Source organism: Leptopilina heterotoma, unplaced genomic scaffold (genome assembly GCF_015476425.1).
Source record: "Leptopilina heterotoma isolate Lh14 unplaced genomic scaffold, ASM1547642v1 Lhet_36, whole genome shotgun sequence".
In the NCBI taxonomy this organism is placed as follows: Eukaryota; Metazoa; Arthropoda; class Insecta; order Hymenoptera; family Figitidae; genus Leptopilina; species Leptopilina heterotoma.
The window spans coordinates 3,092,827-3,114,972 of NW_025111040.1; the positions used below are offsets into that span (position 1 = coordinate 3,092,827).

General features: G+C 26.7%; 3 protein-coding genes across 9 annotated transcripts in view; 1 reads left to right on the forward strand and 2 right to left on the reverse strand.

Annotated features, from left to right (window-relative positions):
• LOC122505579 (RNA-binding protein Musashi homolog Rbp6) overlaps nt 1-22,146 on the reverse strand; it is a 1,132,030-nt gene that overhangs the window by 802,966 nt on the left and 306,918 nt on the right. The gene's annotated exons all lie outside the window — the stretch shown is intronic.
• LOC122505576 lies at nt 579-2,176 on the reverse strand. Its single transcript, XM_043617290.1, has one exon. The coding sequence runs from the start codon at nt 2,158-2,160 to the stop codon at nt 586-588; it is 1,575 nt and encodes a 524-aa protein (XP_043473225.1). The 5' UTR covers nt 2,161-2,176; the 3' UTR covers nt 579-585.
• LOC122505577 lies at nt 6,272-13,057 on the forward strand. The gene is made up of 11 exons (XM_043617291.1): nt 6,272-6,381; nt 6,897-7,174; nt 7,364-7,573; nt 8,584-8,682; nt 9,085-9,225; nt 9,478-9,552; nt 9,633-9,707; nt 9,838-9,909; nt 9,980-10,221; nt 11,901-12,072; nt 12,664-13,057. The coding sequence occupies exons 2-11, from the start codon at nt 6,898-6,900 to the stop codon at nt 12,870-12,872; spliced, it is 1,572 nt and encodes a 523-aa protein (XP_043473226.1). The 5' UTR covers nt 6,272-6,381; nt 6,897; the 3' UTR covers nt 12,873-13,057.

Genomic DNA, 22,146 nt, shown 5'->3' on the forward strand with positions numbered 1-22,146 from the left:
ATTTTAAAATAAAATTTGTCAAAAGAATTTAATTTTGTTAATTTTGTTTAATTCTTGTTATAATTTTTTATAAGAATTCAATTACCCTCAATAATAATTAAATTAAATTCCTCTAAAAAAAATATGATTTTTTCGAAGCAATTGAATTTTTATTTTCAGTAGTTTTATTTTTTTTTAATTAAATTCCTCTAAAAAAATTAATGTTTTTCGAAGTAATTAAATTTTTATTTTCAGTAGTTTTATTTTTTTTAAAATTATTTATTATTTTATTTGTTGTGAATTAAATAATTTTTAGCAAGAATTTAATTATTTTCAATAAAATTTGAATAAAATTTTGGAAGATAATTTAATGACTATTTTCCAATTATTTATTATTTTTTGTAGGAATGCAATTACTTTTAATACAAATTTAATAAAAATTATTTATTTAGAATAGGAATAATAAAAAATTATATTTATCATATTTATTTTATTGAAGTTATAAGTTCATAAAAGATATACTTATATTTAATACAATTTTTTGGAATTAATTTTTAAATTACTTTTTTCTACATTTTTTAAACGATTACATTTTAACACTTTTTTCTAATGAATTAGTGGTAAGAGATAGTAACGCTTATTTGCATCATCTCTTATTGATGCCGAAAGCTTCATACCCTTTTTATCAACAAATGATAAAGGGAAAGTATGCAATTCCTCCAATGAATCTGGATAAATTTCCCACATGTTTAGAGCAGTTGATTTAAAAGGATACACATAGATAGGTTTCTTTCCCTTAAAGTATTGTCCCCGTATTTCTATATCATCCCTATTTTTAACGATTTTTTTTATTTTCAAAAATTTTCTGTTTTTTAACAGAACTATGTTGTCTGGCTCTTTAGCTGTTAATGTATACTCCTTAAATTTTATTTTCAGAATATTATTCTGTTTTGCTTTCAGAACATCTATTGCCGGAGAAATCTTTCCTTTTTGATTAATGACATTTGCTTCTTCATGAAGCCGTCTACAAATTTGAGCTAATGGCTTCAAGGGACTTCTTAATTTTACTTTTAATTTTCCAAGAAAATTCTCAAACGGAAAACATGAAATTTTTGTAAGACTACAATTCATTGTCCTGGCGTCGTCAGCTACATGGAGCAGGTTATGTAGGTTCATTGTCAGGGAAGATTTTCCGTAAAAACTTTTAGCTCCTTTTACAAATTGCACTAAAAAAGTTTTCGCAAATCCGTTTAAGCGAATACAAATATTGTCCATGCTTAAAATTCGGCACGCGCAGTGAAGCAGTAAAAAATGTTTGTATAAACGCTTTGACAGAATTTTCTTTAATATAATAGGCCCACAATAAAGCAAAAAAAAACGAAATTCAGTAGCCTTCCATTTTTTGTATTTTTTTGTACTTCGAGGTTTTCTTTGAAATTCACAAGGAACTTCATTTTTAAGAAGTTCCATACGGTCCGACAAAGCATTCCTCAATCTAGATCTTAATCTAAAATTTAAATTTCCTTCAAGCCAAAAGAACAGTAATTTTTTCATTACACCTAAAAAACATAGGTGCATGAAATCCAGCACAAAGGTGAAGATCATATTCATAGGCAGCCTGATGTCACTGAGCAGAGAGTGTCCTTTATGATGCTGTATTTGACTTTGATTTCGAAACGAATCATCTGTTCTTTCTGCACTATTCGTCGACAAAAATACAGTTTGTTTAAAACCACGTTTGGTGCCTTTTACAATGCAGCGTTCACAACCAAATTTATGATTATGGCCCACTATATTTTTGCAGAAAGCCCTTGCAGGTGTGTCGCAAACGAAACACTTAATGGATATACGATAGTGTTTTCCTTCAATATCTATTCCATTTTCAAGCAGATCGTTCATTTCTGACACAAATTCTTCGAAATAAACATCGTTGCTTATGGGCTTTGACATTCCACAAAAAATAGAGACTGCGAAAGGTTGATAACAAATTGCCTCATGATGAACTTGACAAAGTGTTGGCCAAAGTTGAAGGTCACTTGACTTACTTATCGGTAAACCATCCACATTAAATTTAAGTTCAATCAAGTTCCCATCATGTATATTTGTATCAATACATCTGTGTAACCCGGTCTTTATGCTCAAATAAACAAATTCACCCTCTTTTCTATCCAAACTTTCCATTGGCAAAATTGTATACGCTGCATCAGATGTCCTTAACAAAGTTTTTGAAGATTTTGGTAAATCTGGCAGCCAACGCTGTCTACAAATTTCAAGTAATTCATCTAATGGAGCTTGACAAATTTTATTTCTCACTGCCCATTGACGCAATTTTTCTATCTCGATATAATTTTCATTTTCAAAATCCGATTCTTCACTCTCTGAACTATCTGATGTGACCTCATTTTCAGAATATTCTTCATCTTCGTTTTCAGTTTCATTGGAGGAATTTTCAGTTTCAGATTCATCTACAGAATCTTCTTCGTCTTCAGTTTCATGTGCAGCATATTCTTCATTTTGAACATCATTATATTCGCCTATACTCTCATCAGTTGAAACAGCATTAGCTTCTTCTTCTCTAAATTCTTCAAGATGTTGATTTTGGTCGTTTAGATTTTCGGGAAAGAATATCTCATTTGGAACATTGATATCCAGATTTTCAATTCGCTGCTCATCTACAGAATGTCAAATATATAAATAGGAGTGAAACAAAAAATAGAACAATTTGAATTATTACAATTAATTATTTCTTGGTTTTAACGTAATAATACTTTTTTTAAAAAGGAATTACTATTACATATGTTTTTTATTGTGTTAAATTAATTTAATTAATTAATTAAAATTGAAGATTCAATAGATGAATCTAAAACTGAAAACTTTTCTAATGAAACTTATAACAAAGATAAAGAATATTTAAAAAATAATCAATAATTAAATTTTTAAAAAATTTTAATTATAAATAATTTTTCAAAAATTATAAAATAGAAAATTTTTAAAAAATTTAATTCCCTTTATTCTAAGGTAATTAAAAAATGTTGTATCATTTAAAAAAGAGTAATTTTTTGAACAATTTTAATTAAAAATTTTGAATGATTATTTTCTCCATAATGTTAAAAATAATTCTAAAAAATTTTAATGTTCTTATTTTATGTATGTATTTGAATTTTCGGAAATATAAAAATATTTAATATCGTAATGTTGTACATAATTGAATTTTAATAAATTAAAACGAACTAATTCAGAGAATTACTTTTTTCAAAACTAGGATTTAAATATTTTTAGAACCTAATTTTCATTTTTATTGAATTTACACTTATTATTAATATATTATTAATTATTATTATTAATATTCTCATTAAAATTTTCGGGAACTCAATTATACTACTAAAATTTTTAATATAAATTCTTTAAATATTAATTTTCAAAAATTGTAATAAAATACTTAAAAAAATAGTTTATTTTCAATTAAAATTTTCAAAAAATTCAATTATTTAAATAATCTTTTTAATTGTATCTTTCAAAAATTATTCAAAAATGAATTTTTAGAGGTTTGTCTATAGTTATGCATTTTATAAGATAAAAATCGAAATAAGTTGCACTTTATACTCAAAAAATGTTATTTTGTCTCAAAATTTTGAAGAAAAGTCGAAAAAATTGCAATTTTTTAATATAAGTCGATAAATGTCTCATTATTTGAAAACAGTCGGAAAGAGTCATAATATTCGAGGCCTGAATTTATTGAAAGGAATTCAATGGTCATAAAATAATTTTATCCTCTTTTGACTTATATTTCTCTTACAAATTTTAAAATAGATAGATTTTAAAACACATCTTTAATTTTTTAGAAAATATGTTTTTATATCTACAAAGAAATTTCCGTATGAAAAATCTGATTATTATTATTATTGATAAAAACAATGTTTTAGAAGGGAATTAATTTGTGTTTTATATATAAGAATTAATTTGTTTATTTCCCTAATTTCAAATCATAATTTTTTATTATATTTCACTTTTTATTTTAAAAAATTATCGTAGAAAGATAAACCAATTTCAGGGTGTCTACAATTTTCGTTCAACAAAATTGCCAATTTTTTCCCGGCTTTGTCCTAATTTTATCCGGTTTTTTTTTCTTATCAAATTTAAATTTATTTGATTTCGAACATAAATAAATTCACAAATGAATTCCAAAATTTTGATTAGAGTTTTCACGAATAATTCAAATCTTTTGACAAGTTTCTTAAAATTTTTTTAAATAATGTTTTTTTAATTATTTTAATAAAAAATGTGTAAAATAATTGAATTAAACACAGAATTTTTTTGAATTTTTTAAAATAATCTTGTCTGTTCATAATTATAATTGAAATTTTTATTTATTCAATTTCATTAAAATGTATTAATACTAATTGCATTTCTGCAAAGAATTTTACTATATATAAAAGTAATTGAATCCCTCCAAAGAAAAAATTAAATGTTTGTGTAGAATTTTATTAAATTTTTTAAAAATAATTAAATTGTGGAGAAAAATTTCATTATTTATAAAAAAATTGGAATTTCGAGAATTAAAAATTTTTTTATTTCATTATTTATAAAAAAAATTGGAAGTTCGAGAATTAAAAATTTTTTTTAAACATAATTGAATTTCTGCGAAGAATTTTATGGAAATTTATGAAAATAATTGAATTCATGCGAAGATTTTTTTTGAATAATATTTAAAATAATTTAGTAAATAAGAAGAATTTTGCTATTTATGGAAATAATTGAATTCTTGAGAAGAATTTCTTTACAGTTTCGAGAAATAAATTATAATAATAATACAGTGACTTACATCCCTTGATTATTTTCGAAAAATTTAACTAAAATGTTTTAAAAGAATTTAATTATTTTTAATAGAATGTAAAGAATTTTCAATTATTTCAAAAATTTTCAATTATTTGTTCATAAAAATTTAATTATCTTGAAACAATATAATTGAAAAATTGCAAAAATCTTATTTTTCAGAATTTTTGAAAAGACTTTGCAAAAATTCAATTTTTAAAAAAAATTTTAATTTAATTAATTATTTTTAACTAATTCGAATTCAGAGAACAGTATAAATATCTATAAAAATTGAAATAAAAAGCGATTTTTTAAAAACAAATTAAATTAAAATTTTTTTGTGGATACAAAAACATTTTAAAGAAAACTACAGTTTACGAAAAATTAAAATTAAAAAAGGGTAACAATATTTTCTGACCATTGAATTCTTCTCAGAAAAAAATGTAAAAAAATGTAGTCGTCCCTCCCCTCAATGGAATTCAATCTTTTGTCTCAATAAAAATTCTTATTTTAGGCAATTTTTAACCTTTGTGAAATTCTGAAAATGTAATTAATGATATATTGAAGTTTCTTGAAATCTATATCTAGATTTTAACCTATATCACTATATTTGAATTTGTAAAATTTCAAAATATAAATTGTTTTTAAAGAATTTAAGAATTTTTATACAATATACCTTGTGAAAAATCACTTGAAGAACTAGAATCCCGAGAAGGAACGTAATTTCTAGCACGAGACAATTCTCTAAACTTTCTAATTCGGGCTCTTCCCAATTTGCGTTGATAATTTTCGTTATTTTCAGCCATTTTGATTCTATAATTTAAAAATATTAATTAAATTTATTAACTAATAAAATCAGAAATATTTTTTTTAATAAAACAAAATAAGGTAAGTAAAATGAACCACAGTCGTGGCAGAGGAATAAGTTGTGTAGGTTATAATCTAAATTTGGAGTTGATAGTGGAAGAAAAGTTTCAAAATAAAAATCTTTTATTTATTAAAACATCTACTTCAATATTTTAATTTTAAAGATATCTTTTGTAAACTATTACAATCTGTTTGAAAAATCAAATTTTATAAATTAAGAAATTATTTTAGAGGTTAGAAATTATATAAACAAACTGTCATATAGAAAATATGAAATCAGGATAATTTAATAAAATATTGTGAAATACTTACTTTTTGATATAGCAAATAATATTTGTATTTAATTTTTAATATATCAAATAATATTTCTATTAACTTTCTAAAGAGCGCTGTCAACACGTATCAACAAAAACATTCATAACCTAAAATATCACTTATTTATGCGCAGGCAAAATTCATCCCTACTTTACCCCTTTTAATAAAGGAAGTATCATAGTTTTTTCTCGTTTGCTATTTGTCCATTATTTTCTGTTTGCCAATAGTAAAGGTGGATTGTGAAATAGGCACATGTGTGTAATAGGCTTTACACAGTTTTGTTTCTTCGATTCACTTTTAAGGAGAGTCTCTGAAAATTTTATTTTCATCGGTTAGTTTCGTCAAGTTTTGTGCTGTTATTCCCGTGGTTCCATGTGCATTTAATAAGCAATCTTCGTATTAAAAAAGGTAAGTTAAATTGCAAATTATAGTTATACATCATAATTAATTAAACGCCCATTGATAAACTACTTGCTGTGGATTTTACATTGGCGAATTGTATTTTTATCGAAATTGACAAAATTGCACAATACGAGAATAAGTAAGGTTATGTGCACCTTATTTAATGTAACAATTTTAAATATTTTTCTAAACATTGTACAAATTTTAGATTCTTTGAATAACAATTTTGTTCAGTGATTGTACAAGTCCACTTTCTAGGTTAGGTTCTTTATAATTGTTTTTTTAAAGTTATTAAACTTAATTAATAAAAAAGATATTTATTGTTTAAAAAAGTCATTTTTTGGACTTTGTAATATTATAATACATTTTTTAATCTAAAATTGTAGTTTGCAAAAAGCAATGTCATTTACAATCTTCAAAAGATTTAGCAAAGATTTAATAAGAATTTACAATCGAATTTTAAATCTGTTTAGAATTAAATAAAAGATTTTTTCATCTGATTTAAAATTTTTTGTTTATAGAATGATGAATCAATCAATATCAGAAGAAGAGGCTGATGAATTTGCCTACCAACTTGTTTCGTTCCCGGGGTATGAAGATTCTGAAGGCAAAAAGCCTATCGATATTGTTTTGTCTTCGTGGATGAAATATAAGAAAAAAAAGAATATATATGTTACAAAATTTGCTCCGCCTCCATATAATGTGGCAGTCAAGAGAGAAATGAATAATTTATTAAAATCATATTCACCTGCTCCTGCTATTTGGCCAGAGTACGAAGTGTCATTTCATGGACATGCAAGTAAGTTTATTATTGAATTATGTATATTAAATTAATTTTCCAAAAACTTTTTCCATATATTTTTGTAATCTATATTATTAAGAAAGCATTTTCTTAAATTATATCTAACTCTCCAGGGTAATAGTTTACCTACAGTTTAACTAACAAGCTTTTTTGGTAATATATAATTAATAAGGGTAATTTTTTTAGAAACTTTACAAGAAGCTAAGAAACGATTGTCATTGTTGGCAACAAATGAATTCGTATACAGTAGTGGAGCTGAAGTAAATAAAAAAGTAAACGATACAAAAAAACGAATTCGAGCAAAAAGAATCCAAGTAACAGAGGACGAAGAGGACTCACTATTAAATGTGCCTGATATAACTGAGAATCTAGAGGAACTACATGAATCTATGACAGGTAAAAAATTAAAAATCATTTTGCTAAACATTTCTAAATCACATGTTGAAATTTTAAGATGCAATTGTTCTACCAATTATTTCTAAACAAATATTATTATATTTAAAAAATAGTTTGCTGTTTATAAATTTTTAATCCATTAAGTTGAAAAACTTCTTGTTATCCAACAAGTTCTCAATAAAGAATTTTAGAAATTTTATTTTCAAAATAATTAAAATTTTGCAAAAATTTAATTGAAATTAATTGATTTTTTCAAGTATTTTATTACAATTTTTTGTAAATTCTTCAAAAAATTCATGAGCTGTTATTAAATTATACTAAAACTCTTAAGTAATTCAATTATTTTCGAAAAATTACATTACAATATTTTTAAACAACTAATTCTAAGAACTGTTTTATTAAAATTTTGTGAGATTTAATTATTTTCGAAAAAATTATTAAAATTTACTTTTTTAAAAATTGTTATAAAAATTAAATTTTTGTATTGATTAAAATAATTGAATCCTTAAAAAACTTTTGGAAAGTTATTATAAATAATTTATTTAGAGATGAAGTTTAGTTTTAAAAATTGTTGAAATTAATTGAGTTATGGCAGGTTTATAGTTGTAATTGTTTGAAATTAGTAATTTCAGAAAGATTTAAATTGAAATTTTTTAAATTTTATTTCCCGTGGAAAAATAAATAAATATTTAAAATTGAATAGGATTTATTCAACAAAATTATGCAAGTTTTCAATAATTGAATTTAGAAATAATTGATAGGACAGGGAAATACAAAATAAAATTATTGTGGCAGCAGTGAATAATTGTGGCAGCAGTGAATAAAATAAACGACTTTTGACTTTTTTATTTTTAATCGACTAAAGACTTTTTTGCTCTTTAAAGTCGATCCGAGATCTGTAAAAAAAAGTTAAAAATTCTATTGGAAATAACTTTAACGCTTCTACTTCATATAAAATTAAAATAATAGTTGATGTTATTGTAAAAATGTATTCCTAATATTTTTTTCAGACTCAAATACTCCTAAAAAGAAATCAAAAACTGCACAAGAGGCGATTAAAAAAAGTCATACAAAACCTATGAAGGCAACTTTGAATAAAAATACAACAGGTAATTAAAAATCTTAAATTCAAAAATATTTTTTTGTTAAGTTCTGTTTTATTAAAGTTAGTAATTTTTTTTACAATTACTGGTCAATTAAAATATAAATACAACTTATTGAAAGAATATTAAAAAAATGAGAGTGAAATATCTGTCTTTAAAATTATTAAGAGTAACTTTAATAAGTAACTTGTGTAATGGAATTAATTCTACAATTATGCTTTTCTGTTTAAAAACTATATATGTATATTCTTCAAATTATTTATATGTATATATATTAATAATTTATTATTATTAATCCTTATTATTTCACTACCTCACCAGGCGACCGAATTGTCGTTTTTTGACCACTTGAGTATGCAGGGGGTTAACATAGCAATTAATATTTTTTTTATTAATTATTTTCATTAGATTCATCAAGTACTTCAGCAAGTGATAAAAATTATTCTGCATATGATGATGAGGATTATGATTATGAGGATTATGACGAAGAGGAAGAAGACATATTCAAAACAAAGTTGAATAGAACAGTTAATTCAAATTATGATCAACGTGTGTATTTATAAAAATTAAATTAATTTTAACTTACGAATATATATATATATATATATAAATCAGTGTACAATTGGAGGGCTGGCTGCAATAAGGAGAGAAACGCGTGGTTGAAAGGGATAATACCAGTCAGGTAGCAGTGAGCGGCTCAAGGCTTGTCACTGCTACTCGACTGGCAGTATCCCTTCCAAGTCTCGCGTCCGTCCCCTTATTTCAGCCAGCCCTTCAATTTGTATTAATTTTAAACTCTAGGTGTTCCTCCAAAAACTAAAAATACGGTAACTACTGGAAACCGTCAAATAACACATTCAACTAAGAGAAAAAGAGGTATTTTGTTACATTTTTGCAAATATGTGATTCTTCAATAGTTAAAACAGCTTTTATTACTAAAAAAGTCATTATTCCAGAATTCGAAAATGAAACTCTAAACCCGAGTAATAGAAAAGAAACTCATTCGTCATCATCAAAGGGAGACAGTAAAAGTAAATTTACACATAACTTTACTGAATTATCGTTAAAGTATATAAATAAATGATAAATAAATACAGATTATAAACAGTAAATTTTGTTTGTACTGTTGTGTACTAAATATTTTTTTGTTAATTATTTTAGGACCAAGGATTCTTGAGACAGTAGAAAATAATGTAAACATTTTCACACCAAACATTTCTTTAACCGAAGAAGGTAATATAAGAGATTCATTCATATTTATTTTTCTTAATTGTTTAAAAATATAGGAATATTCTTTTTCCAGAAAATCCATTATTGATCCAATCAAGAATAATTAAAGCATTGCACATATTACACGTAGAAATAAAGGATGCATCTCGAGAGCTACGTGATATAAAAGCAATACTAATAGCAAATGGATCAAATGAAGAACTGCCAAAGACTTTTGCAGAAAAGTATAACATTGAACTACCTTTTGGAACATTAAACGAGTTTCAGTCCATGGATATGGACTTAAAGACTAATAAAACGTTCAGACACGAGTTTGTAAGTATATAAGTATATATTAAAGGACTTTGTAAATCAGGCTTCGCACTCATCTATTAAAACTATATTTTGGAAGAATTCAGTTATAAAAATTTACATATTTTAACAAAATTTCCAAAAAATTCAATTATTTACACTTGATTTAATAAAATTCAAATAATATGAATAATCAAATTTTCAAAATAATTCAATTTTGTAAAATACAATGTTAAAGGAATTTGTTCGAAATCTTTTTTAAAAATTCTTTGAAAGAAATTGATTATTTTCTAAAAAAATTGTTTATAGGAATTAAATTATTTTTAATAAGTAATGAAATTCTTCAAATGAATTCAATTATTTTAAATATAACTTTAATAAAAATTTTCTAAAGAATTCAATTTTTTTGTAAATAATAAAATTCTTCAGTAGGAATTCAATTATTTGTAATAAAATTTTAATTCAATTCTGTAAAATCATTTAATTATTTTCGAAAATTTCTACAAAATTATTAAAAACAATTTACTTATTTTTAAAAATTGTACTAAAATTTAAAGTGTAAATTTAAATAATATCATGAGTAATAAAATTTTCACGTAGTAATTCAATTATGTAAAAAACAATTTTCTAGAAATTTTTTGAAAGAAATAAAATATTTTAATATTTTAATAAAATTTATTTAAAGAAATTAATTATTTTTTAAAATATTAACAAAATATGTTTAATTGTTTTAAATTCAATTTTAATTAAGTTATACAAAATAATTTAAGCATAATTGAATATTAAATGGATTATAATATGATTTTTAGAAATAATTATAAGTTTCAAAATGCTTTTGCATTAAAATTATTTTAAATTGTAATTCATGTGGAAAAATAAATAAGTATTTATAAACTTATTAAACATAAATATGCATCATTTAATTCAGAAATTATAAAAAAAATTTGTAAAAAAATATTTAAAAAATTTTAATTCAATTTTTTTCAACACAGTTAAATTTTCGTAAAAATAGAAATTTAAATTTGCTAATTGATGGGAAATTTTGTCAAATTTAATTGAAATAAATTTCATATGAAGAATTAATTTTCTTACTTTAAAAAATTATTTTGAAATATAATCAACTTTTATAACTTTTATGAGGAATTCTCTAATTTCATAACTAAAAGATGGAAATATACCTAATTGAAATTTTAAAGAATTTAGAATGGAAGTTATATTACCAGAATGAGAAAAAAAGTGGTATTTTTTATGTAAATGAGAATAATGTTCATGATAATAAAGAATTAAATATTTGAGAATTTTGTGAATCGTTTAAAATAAGTTTTTTAGTCGACAAATTTAATTTGGCGATATTAGCTACATTTTTCAATCTTAATTCTACGTTTTGATACTTTTTTCAAATTTTTTAATCAGTTCAAATAGAAGCTACTTTTAACCACTTCTTTCAGTCCTAAAACTACTTTTTGATACTTTTTAAAAATAAATTATTGAGTGCGGAGCCTGAGTCATTTATTTACTATTAATTAGTGATTCACTACTAATAATTATATATGACCTAAATTTTTTATCGATTCTGATTTAGAAAATTATTTTAAATATGAACAAATATGCTACTTTATGGGTGTCTCGGTTATTAGACACTTTAGAATAAGACTGATAAAAATATAGTTAACAAGATAAATTAATATATCGTTGTTTTACAGAAACAGACTTTGAGTAGTCTTATTGACAAAAATAAATCGCTATCTCGAAGTTTTATTAACATTCTAAAAATGTATTTTGCGCGAGACGTTATGCTATTATTCAATGCATCGAAGAAAACCGAAGCAAAACAGCAAGTTTTGAAGGAAACCGAATTTTACAAGTGTATGTTAGGTAAGTTTGTTTGAAACATGCATCGCTTATCAAATGTTTGGTTAATTTAACAAAATTATTAAATTCACTACTATTTATTTGAACAAAAAAACATGGTTTCCTTTATTTGAACAAAAATCTATTTAATGTATTCAATTTATTTAATTTTCTTTACCAAAACATTTTTCCAGGTATTGTCAATGAAGTAACAATTGAGGGGCTGATGGCTATAAGGGGATAAACGCCATTTATTACTTAACATGGCGCGTATACCCTTATAAAATTCAGCCCATCAATTAATTTTCTAAAATTGACACTCACTAAAAAGAGGAGACGAATTATAAATTAAAAATAGAATCTTTTTTTATTTTTCATTGTTAAAAATGGTGTGAATTTCGGCATTAATGTCGAAACAAACAACTGGTTTCATACGAATAAATGTTTAATTCGTTTATATTTTTGCTTTGGTATTTTACTAATTTATTACAGATAACCAAATAATTTTTTTTATTAACCAGACATTTTTATTTTTTCGAACAAAGAAGGTTAATTAAAATTTTTGTCTTTGTTAAATATACATGTTCCCTGAGTGCAAATATTGGTATTTTTTAGATTATATAACGAAAAAATGGAAATCATATGGAACAGAATTAATTGAAAAAGACTTTTTGAGAGTTCTTGGCCCAGTCATTACGAACGCCACCGACTGGGATGGACATCGTTCTTCTAGGACAAAAAAAATTGCTTTGGATGAATTTGATGATGAATTTGATGATGAATTTGAGGGTGCACTTGAGGGTGCACTTGAGGAAGAATTTTAGAATGTTACAGAAACAACATAAATGGAAACCGTATAATTTGAGTTTAATTCTGAATAAAAAAATATTCTTTCAAATGTTTATTTTGTTAAAAAAAACTACAATATTTTATTTTGAATTGTTAATGGAAGCTGTATTCTCTACAATATCATTTCTTTCATATTTCTTAAATTTCCATTGTTTATTTCCAAAGTCGAGTTCTCCGTTGGAAACTAAAAATTGTTAAAATTGCTTTACTTGATAAATTTAATGTTCAATTCCTGTTGGAAACTAAAAATTGTTAAATTTCTTTACTTAATAAATTTAATATGTTCAAATACGTGACTTTTTATTTCCAATATAATTAATAATATTTTAAAACAATAATACAGTTTTAAATCTAGTAAATATATAGGTTTACTAAATAACTCTAGATTTACGGTCTAGTTTCTGTCTAGTTAAGCGATATAGTGAAACTACATAGAAACTTGTTCATCAAATCGTTACACTTTTAGATAGTTTCTGTACTGATTATCTATGTCGCCCCAGTATTGTATCCAGAATAACTAGACAGTATCGTTATAGCGCCATGACTATTTTCCACATGGGAAATTACAGCAGACGGTCCTAAGCTAATAAAATACGAGCCCCTTGTCTCGCGTGTACCATGTCGGATATGCCGGATGGATATTATGCATTTCTACGGTACGTTATATGGAAACCTTAGCACGACTAAAAGTCCAGGGTTAAACCGACGCCTCTCATTTCTTAACTTATTCTGTATTTCATTTTTTCTCTCTCTCATGTTGTTTTTTCTTGACATATATATTCACCTTTCTTTTCTTTTTCTTTTTTTTTGAATATTCTCATGTCCTTATTTTCTTTTACACCCCTTTTCTTTATTTTAAATTCGTCTTTACGACACTACATGTATCTTTACCGCACGCTCGACTTTTAGAACAAACGCTATCGTCTATTTGACTGAGAGTTAACTTTGCATGCAGACTCTGGATGCAGTTTTCGGTTTACCAAGTTTCGTGCTGCTCCATTAAAATTTCCTCCAATTGAAATTCACCTTCTTCCTTTACACCACCGTAACTTCAACACTAGGAACGTTTGTGGGGGTCGGCTAATCGAATTTAAGAGTTGTTGAATTCTCTACTATATACAATTTAAGTTACACTGCATCCATAAAATAGTTTTATTTCTTTTTTTATATTTGAAAAAATTTAGAAAAAATATAATTGGTAATTTTAATTCTTAATCATGTAGATTATCCCTGGGTGCAAATTGAGCCAGGTTATTTTACCAATTTCTTTAAACCAATTTTCGAAGTAGGTTTTTTAGCTCAGATGTTTACTGGGAAAGTTTTTTTCCTAATATTTAATAATAAAATAAGTTACTTGTAGGAAGTTCCAAGCGTCGAGGTGTTTGTACCTAAAGGCGCGCCTATCACGTTTCGCGTATCCCCTCCCACACGATTCATACCTTCTAGTGAGCCAATCACCATCGTTCGGCTCCGCATTCATTCCGCAACTATATAAGGACGCCAGGATTTTTTTCTCTCGCAGTTATGCGTAGTTCGTCGGCAGTGACGAACCAGTAATTGAGAATATTAAAAATTTCTTATTGAAAATATTAATAGTTATTTTATTGTTCAAGATTACATTATAATTTTATAAAGAAAATTATATGTATAGATTTAATAGAAGGGTGGTCCAAGCAAATGCAAGCAGTCCTAATTCAAAATCGGGTTACAACACGGTTTTAAAAAATTATTAATTCTTTCTTTCCTACAGACTAGAAACAAACTTATTGAGAAAGAAAAATACCTGGAAATTTTTTTTTCTAATATTTAATAATAGAATAAGTTTTGAAATTTAAAAAAATCAAAGATACGGCTGACTGCCAGAAATGTAATTGGAAAGTTGATAAAGATATTAGGAACATGTGGAACAAGTTTTGCAGCGATTAAGAAGCACACCTGTCCTGCAGTAAAGGGGGGAATTCCACTGCAGTTGTGTGAGTGGAAGTGCAACATCAGTCAGGTGAACAAGTGCGTGTGCATCGAGCTCGTCTTAAGCTTGTTGAGTGACACGTCCGTTCCTCCCTTTCCCTTCCCAGTTCTACTTTTCAGACTGGATTCTAAGTTGACGCGTGACTCACACTTAATAGCACCTGTAAACAGGTGGCTTCATTATTATCAACTGATAACCAGAAATACGAATTGAAAATTCATTAAGATAAAAAATTATATCACGGTGCAACGCAAGAAAGATATTTCTTTTTCCGTTTCATTTTATTCCCATCACAAATGAAAAATTATTTTCTGTTACTCTTGTCTCGAAAATATTAGTTTCATAATTCTTAGTTCAATATACACACGGCAAATTTTATTAAAATTTATCAAACAACTTTACGTGTACATTTACTCATGGTGCTTATTCGACAATCATTTGCTAACAAACATACACCATGCAAAGGCCATTGTCCCACATGCGCCTTGTCTGAATCGAATGGGAAATTATTCCCTTTGTTTTCCCGTTCGACAATATACTAAATTTTCCCCTTTTTATAATTCAAACATCTCAAATCGAGTCGTTCGGACAGAATTAATTTCGGTAATTATTTACACTATTTTAAACAAAGGACTGCAATTATGTCTGGAATTTAAATCTAAATATTTTAACATATTAAAGGTAAAAAGGACACTAAACTGTTTATAAAAAAAAAATTAAACTAAATATTATGAAAAGGAAAACTAAGTTGATAAAAAAGGGTTTTTTGAAATTAAATTATTCCGAAGATAAACTTATTTGTCGTCAATTGAACAAGAGCGTTGAGTGTGAAATTGGATAAAATGTGAAGGACAAGATTGCATTGACCAAAAATCGATGAATTTAAAAAGTAGGACGTAATTCTGTAACCGCAGATGACAAGATCGAATTTTGGCTGTGGTTATCGATACATAGCAACCAATGGGTTTGAATGCGAACACATACCTCGGTAGATACACAATCTATGCAGAGAGGAAGGGAGAGAGAGAGAGAGAGAGACAGAGTTAGAGAGAGAATGAACGAGAGAATATCAATCGATAACCAAACACTGGCTTATAGTTGGTAATAGTACACCATGGATAACAGTATCCAACTAATATTACATTAATTACTGGTCCTTACGAAATTAACTACCCAACCTACCTCTTCAGAACAGTTCGAGCGTGATGCCTACCATAATGCAATCAACAAATGTCTATCAAATCCAATCAACAAACATGTCGACTATTAATTTTATAAAGGATAACAATTTTTATTTGACAAATAAAAAATTGCGAAATAAAAAAATTTCAAAACAAACATTCAGACAGTTTATTTATACTTTTCTTTCCTACAAATAAGAAACAAAGTTGTAAAATTAAAATGTAGAACAAAAATTTGTAAAATTAAAACAGTTTATTTATACTTTTCTTTCCTACGAATTAGAAACAAAGTTGTAAAATTAAAAGGTAGAACAAAAATTTGTAAAATTAAAACTATTATACATAGTATACTATTTTTAAAAAATGTAAATATAAAATATTAAGAATTAGATAATAAGTAAGTAATCGTTTTTAATTTAAATGAGAAGAATATTAGGTATAAAAAGAAACAAAAATTCTTGTGGAATAATTAAAAAGGTTAGAAATTAAATTCTTGGCTTTGGGAGAAGAAATTAAAAGTTGGGATGAATAATAGAGATGATTAGAGATGCTGTAATAGATACAGTTTTCCGAGTATTAAGAGGAACAAGTTTCTAGAAGACGAAAGGGTAACACAGACACTGTCTTGAATCTAATTCTATAGCAACAGAACTAAACACGCTCAGCCATGGGTTAATGTTGATTAGAATCTTTAGTTACTCTAATTTACAACTCATCTTCTCGATAACAATTAAATTGCTTCTTAATTAACAAACTTAAAATCTCCAACAAAAATCCTAGTTCTATTTTACTTTATAATGCGAACCAGAATTAATTTAAATAAAATAAACAACCACATTATAAAATTAAAATATAAAGATAACGAAAAAACTTAATATAATTAATAAAATAATAGATAAAATAATAAATAAAATAATAGATAAAATAATAAATAAAATAATAAATAAAATGTATAAATAAAAAAATTAAATAACGATTAGAAGTAACAAGGATTTAAAAAGTTAACAAGTAACAAAATTATGACACTAATGAAGATTATCAAAAAGCGTATCTAATTTTCTAAAATTCCATTGTTATTGGCGAATATACGCGCACATAGACATTAACTTTATATGTTACGATACATGTTATGGCAGTTGCAGTGTGATTTATAACACCACGTCACGCTTTGTTAACGTCTCGATTTTCTGCTCATTAACCGTATTAATATCGCGGTTATACAAGTATATTGCAACTCGAAACGTGAATAGCGTCACATCACGTTCACTCTATGTTGCAATAATCAAAAGCAAACAAAATAATTGTCCAACATATTAGAATAGGACTTAATCCATTGTGGTGAAAATAATCCGATAAATATTATAAATATGTTTCAATACATACGAGAAATGAATTTTATTCTCCAACATTGTAATTTATCGACTCACCTGAAACAAAAACGAAAAGGAATTGCGTTAATTATACATATTTTGAATATTTTCTTCTAACTAAAATTGAATTAAATATATTTTTGTAATGGTAGTAAATAAATAAAAATATTTTTAATTTAATAAAGTTGTTAAAGAAAAGTTTTAATTAAAATTGCCGCCTTATTACTCAGCAGCAGGAGATTAATTGTAGGACACTGAGAGTAGATTCAAGAGGTCTAGGTATTTATACTTAAAGGCGCGCCTATCACGGATCCCGTATCCCCTCCCATCCGATTCATACCTTCTAGTGAGCCAATCACCTTCGTTCGGCTCCGCATTCATTCCGCAACTATATAAGGACGCCAGGATTTTTTTCTCTCGCAATTGTGCGTAGTTCGTCGACATAAATGATTACTATTACTATTACAAGTAATCAGTAAAGAAAATTATTTTCATAGTTAAAAAAAATTTGTTAAATCAGAACAATCATTTTTATATTTTGTTCTCTATTTTTTTCGCTTATTAAATTTTTTATTTATTATTTTATTGATCACTTAATTTATTTGCAGTTTAATAAACATGTGAAAAGCACAATGAAAAATAAAATTTTTCATTAAAATATAAATTTGCGCAATAATTTTATTTATATGTTTACATATTAGATCAGCGTGATTACTGTTCATTAATAAATTTCAATAAAATAGGAAGCAATATGTGTTGTATATTTGCAAAATAACGTTTTACATTAATGAGAAAATCTGTCAGTGATAAGTAATAAATTATTTATCAAATCGTTTTTAATCCAAATGAGAAACAGTGTGTTATAAATATTAAAATTACACATTTATCCATGTGGCGATTTTACAAATTTCCGATATGCAAATTTTTGCATTAATTTTTTAAACAAAATTTAATGTCAGTATGTTTATAACTCTCTTGTACAAGTTGTCAAGTAATGGTTGAGACCAGTTTCTAACCAGGATCGTAAATAATAATTGATAAAAAAAAGGTACCCTAGCTACAGGACACTACAATTTAAATGTATTTTGTTAGATATAATGCCACTCAACTGTTTCTTAACTAGATACGAGAATAAGTTTTTAAAAACTGGTTCTGTTGGAAGATTATGGAAATTCATATATATATTGTAAATTGTTATTAAAATTTTAATATTTATTACTTATGGAATATTTTAGTCCGTATAATAATTTCAAGTATTTTACAGTTCGTCACAAGTGGAAAAAGTGATCGAACCAATATTTTTCCATAGATTAGAAATAACCCGCATCTGTTACAATTTACTTTCAATTGCTGATCGTATCTTTTAAGTAAAACTTCACTAAAACATTCGTCGATTTCAACTTTAAAAAGTCAGAAGGGAAAGAAAACGAAATCGTAAAAATCACAATGTAGGTCAAAAAAAAAAAATTGATATAGCAAACGAAAACTAGAAATCAATGTGATAAATTTCATTTAATGAAATCTGGAATAATGCGATAGTTGTACAGCAAAAAAAAAGTCATCAATAAATTAATATTCCTTTTTCTCGCAAAAATATTTTATTTACATTTCATTTTAGAAGATTTGTATTAGTAAAAAAGTAATAACGAAAAAAAATTAAATGCTATAAAAGGCATCCTATTTCATTGCATGCTGGTGCACTTTTCCTAATGAAAATTTTATTGCCCAGCTGTAGAAAAACACGTGCAAAAAAATAGAGGAGGGAACTGAAAGTAGAAAAAAAAATTCTGAAAACCTGTGAATAAATGTGACGTGAAATATTGGAAAAAGTTTCAAATATTTTAGCGACAAAAAAATAATAAATTCAATTAGAAATTTTTTTTTACACATTAAACTGAGAGTAGAAATTACAAAAATTGATTTCACCTTAATATCAAATTGGAATTTATTTTCACGTCCCTTTCCTCTTTTTTATGACAGAATATTTTCATGTTTTCACTGACAACATTTTTCTCCATTTTTTCCTGAATGGAAGGTTATTTTTTTTCTATTTTCAGTGACCTTCAATTATTTTCGTACAACAGGAAAAACATTTTTTGTTACTGTCATCGATGAAATTTATATTTTATATTTTCTGTACACTTCTAAACAAGAATTCAAAAAATTTTCATTGGTGTCTAGAGAAATATTTCTGAAAAAAGACTAAAAAATTATTATTTAATAGCTCAGAAATTTACCCGAGAAAAGTTTTTCGGGTCCACTTGACGCTTAAGCGGAAAATTGGCACAACTTGTCGCTCGGGAAATTTCGTGGCTACTCGTGTCATCACGAATCTGACTCGAGTTTGCCCGATTAGACACGAACGTCTTTCAGACATTTGCAATTATATTTCTCCCCTCGGAACTTTTCCATTTACAATATGAATAAAGATTCGTATTGTAAATGGAAATTTACCTCAACTGTAAAAATATATCATTATTTTTAAATGAATGTCAATTTCGTAAAATCACATCTTGATCGTTATTTGTAAAAAAAAGCACAGCACTTTTTGAAAGTTCTTGGAGAATAAAATACTTTTTGGTTCTTAGTAATGTTGTTTATGTCTCCAGATATTTATCCCTAGAATTATTGCGATTAAAAGTGCCTCGTAACATTTAGATTTCTAATCTTTTCAAGTTAATGTCAACACGAGTTTTATGCTAAACTTTAAACATTTCACGTTATCTAAAAGATGTTGAATTTCGGTTTACATTAATGTCGCCTGGTTTCTATCGCACTGACTTTATGTTCCACTCGCTCTTTTACAATGCGTCTCTTTGTATATTCAACTTGTATTCAATACTAAGAAAATTTTTTCCCTCTTAAGGTATTAAGATTAAAAAAAATTGTTTTCATTTATGTTCCTAATTTCTTTTCATGTCAACAATTAATAATACTAATCTAATAGTTTGCTAATGCAAATTAGTAAAGTAGAAACTGAATAAACTAATAATTATAATTGATAAGATCATCAAGAAAATTAATTGAGTTTTTTCACCCACAGCACCGAAACTTTTGTAAAAATTTATTAAATATTTACTTGCAATGTTCGGAATATGTAATTGCAATGTTTATTGAAAGTTGTGTAGAGATTTAAATGTCCCGATTAAATAAATGTTTAGCGCAAAACTTTCCTGAACATTTAAATTACATTTTCGTCTAATTATGTTTTATATTTAAATGTTCAGAAAAGTTTTGCGCTAAACATTTATTTACCAGTGTAGAAATTTCGCTATGGCCCAGATCAGGGACAGATCGGGCCTTCCCTATTAGGGAATGCAACACACGGCCCGACATGGCCCTGATCAGGAAATCCACATTTGATCGTCGCCTCGATCTGGCCCAGGTCGGGCCGTGTGTTCATTCCCCAATATGGCCATAGTAGGGAAATTTCTACACGGGTAATCGGGACATTTAAATCTTTACACAACTTTCAATAAACATTGCAATTACATATTCCGAACATTGCAAGTAAATATTTAATAAATTTTTAGAAAAGTTTCGGTGCTGTGGGGGTTTTTGATTCGTCAAAGAAATAAAAAATTTCTAAAGTTTCAGGGATGTCGTCCGCCGGAATGCATGTAATTGTATCATCAACATAACGGAAAAAAAATAGTGGATTGATGGAATAATTAAATTTGGGTTAAGATAGAATGAAGAATGATTTTCTACTTCGTTTAGATGAAAGTTTTGTGTACTAAAGATATGGTTGAAAAAATTCAAGGTTAAGATGAACAAAAGATTCGTTTAAGAATGAGAGAAGTGGAAAGATAAAGAATGAAGGAGGCGTGCATTTACACAAAGCGGTACGTCACTGTATGCAATTATGACATGTGGTCGCACGTGGACATTCGTGTAGACACACTAATTCACACACTTTCCTGTTACATTACCTCAAGGCGCAAATCTCTCTTGGTCCACGTGCACCACCCACACTCACGTTCTCCACGAAGAGACGCATTAGCATTCACGCATTGCCTCACGTATTTGTAAATAAACCTCGGAAATTCTCCATGTTCGCTAACAGTATTTGTGAACTTTACAGTCTTCCTTTAGTTCGACATGTTCAGTAATTTTTCCTTATTCTTGACTCGAAAACCATCTGTACCATCTTTTATCAGTAATATTCTTTAAACTAGAATTTTCTCAGTCACCAATTATTCCAAGTGGAAGTCAGCAGTAAAAACTTTTTTTCAGGCAAAATTCTGAGCTATGAAATAAACATCAAATTGTCAAATGGATAGTGGAATACTGTATACAGTGACTGGGAATGGAAAAAAACACTTCCTGTGGTGGGTACATAATCATCTTGCCTCATCTTTAAAATATGCGAATGGAAATATTGAAACTCTGAATTATAACTGGTGGACTAAGGACGAGAGTTGGTAGTTTCAGGAAGTTGCAAAGGTCGCACTAAAGATGTCATCTTTGCGGATAAATTCACAAGCAGTGCAAGCGAAAGATCTCCCATCCCTTGAGACACCATGGCATACACTCTCTCCCCAACTTCGCCGTAAATTGCACGGCAAATAATTGATAGGCGAAGGCGATGTTTCTATTTTGTTGGCAGCACTTGTAAAGGAGCCCGCGATTTATTCCGCCTCACCGCCTCGCTGTCTACCGGAGTATAAATGACCAAGGCAACGAGAGAGAGAGAGAGGGAGGGAGAAAAAAAACCCCCAAGGAACCG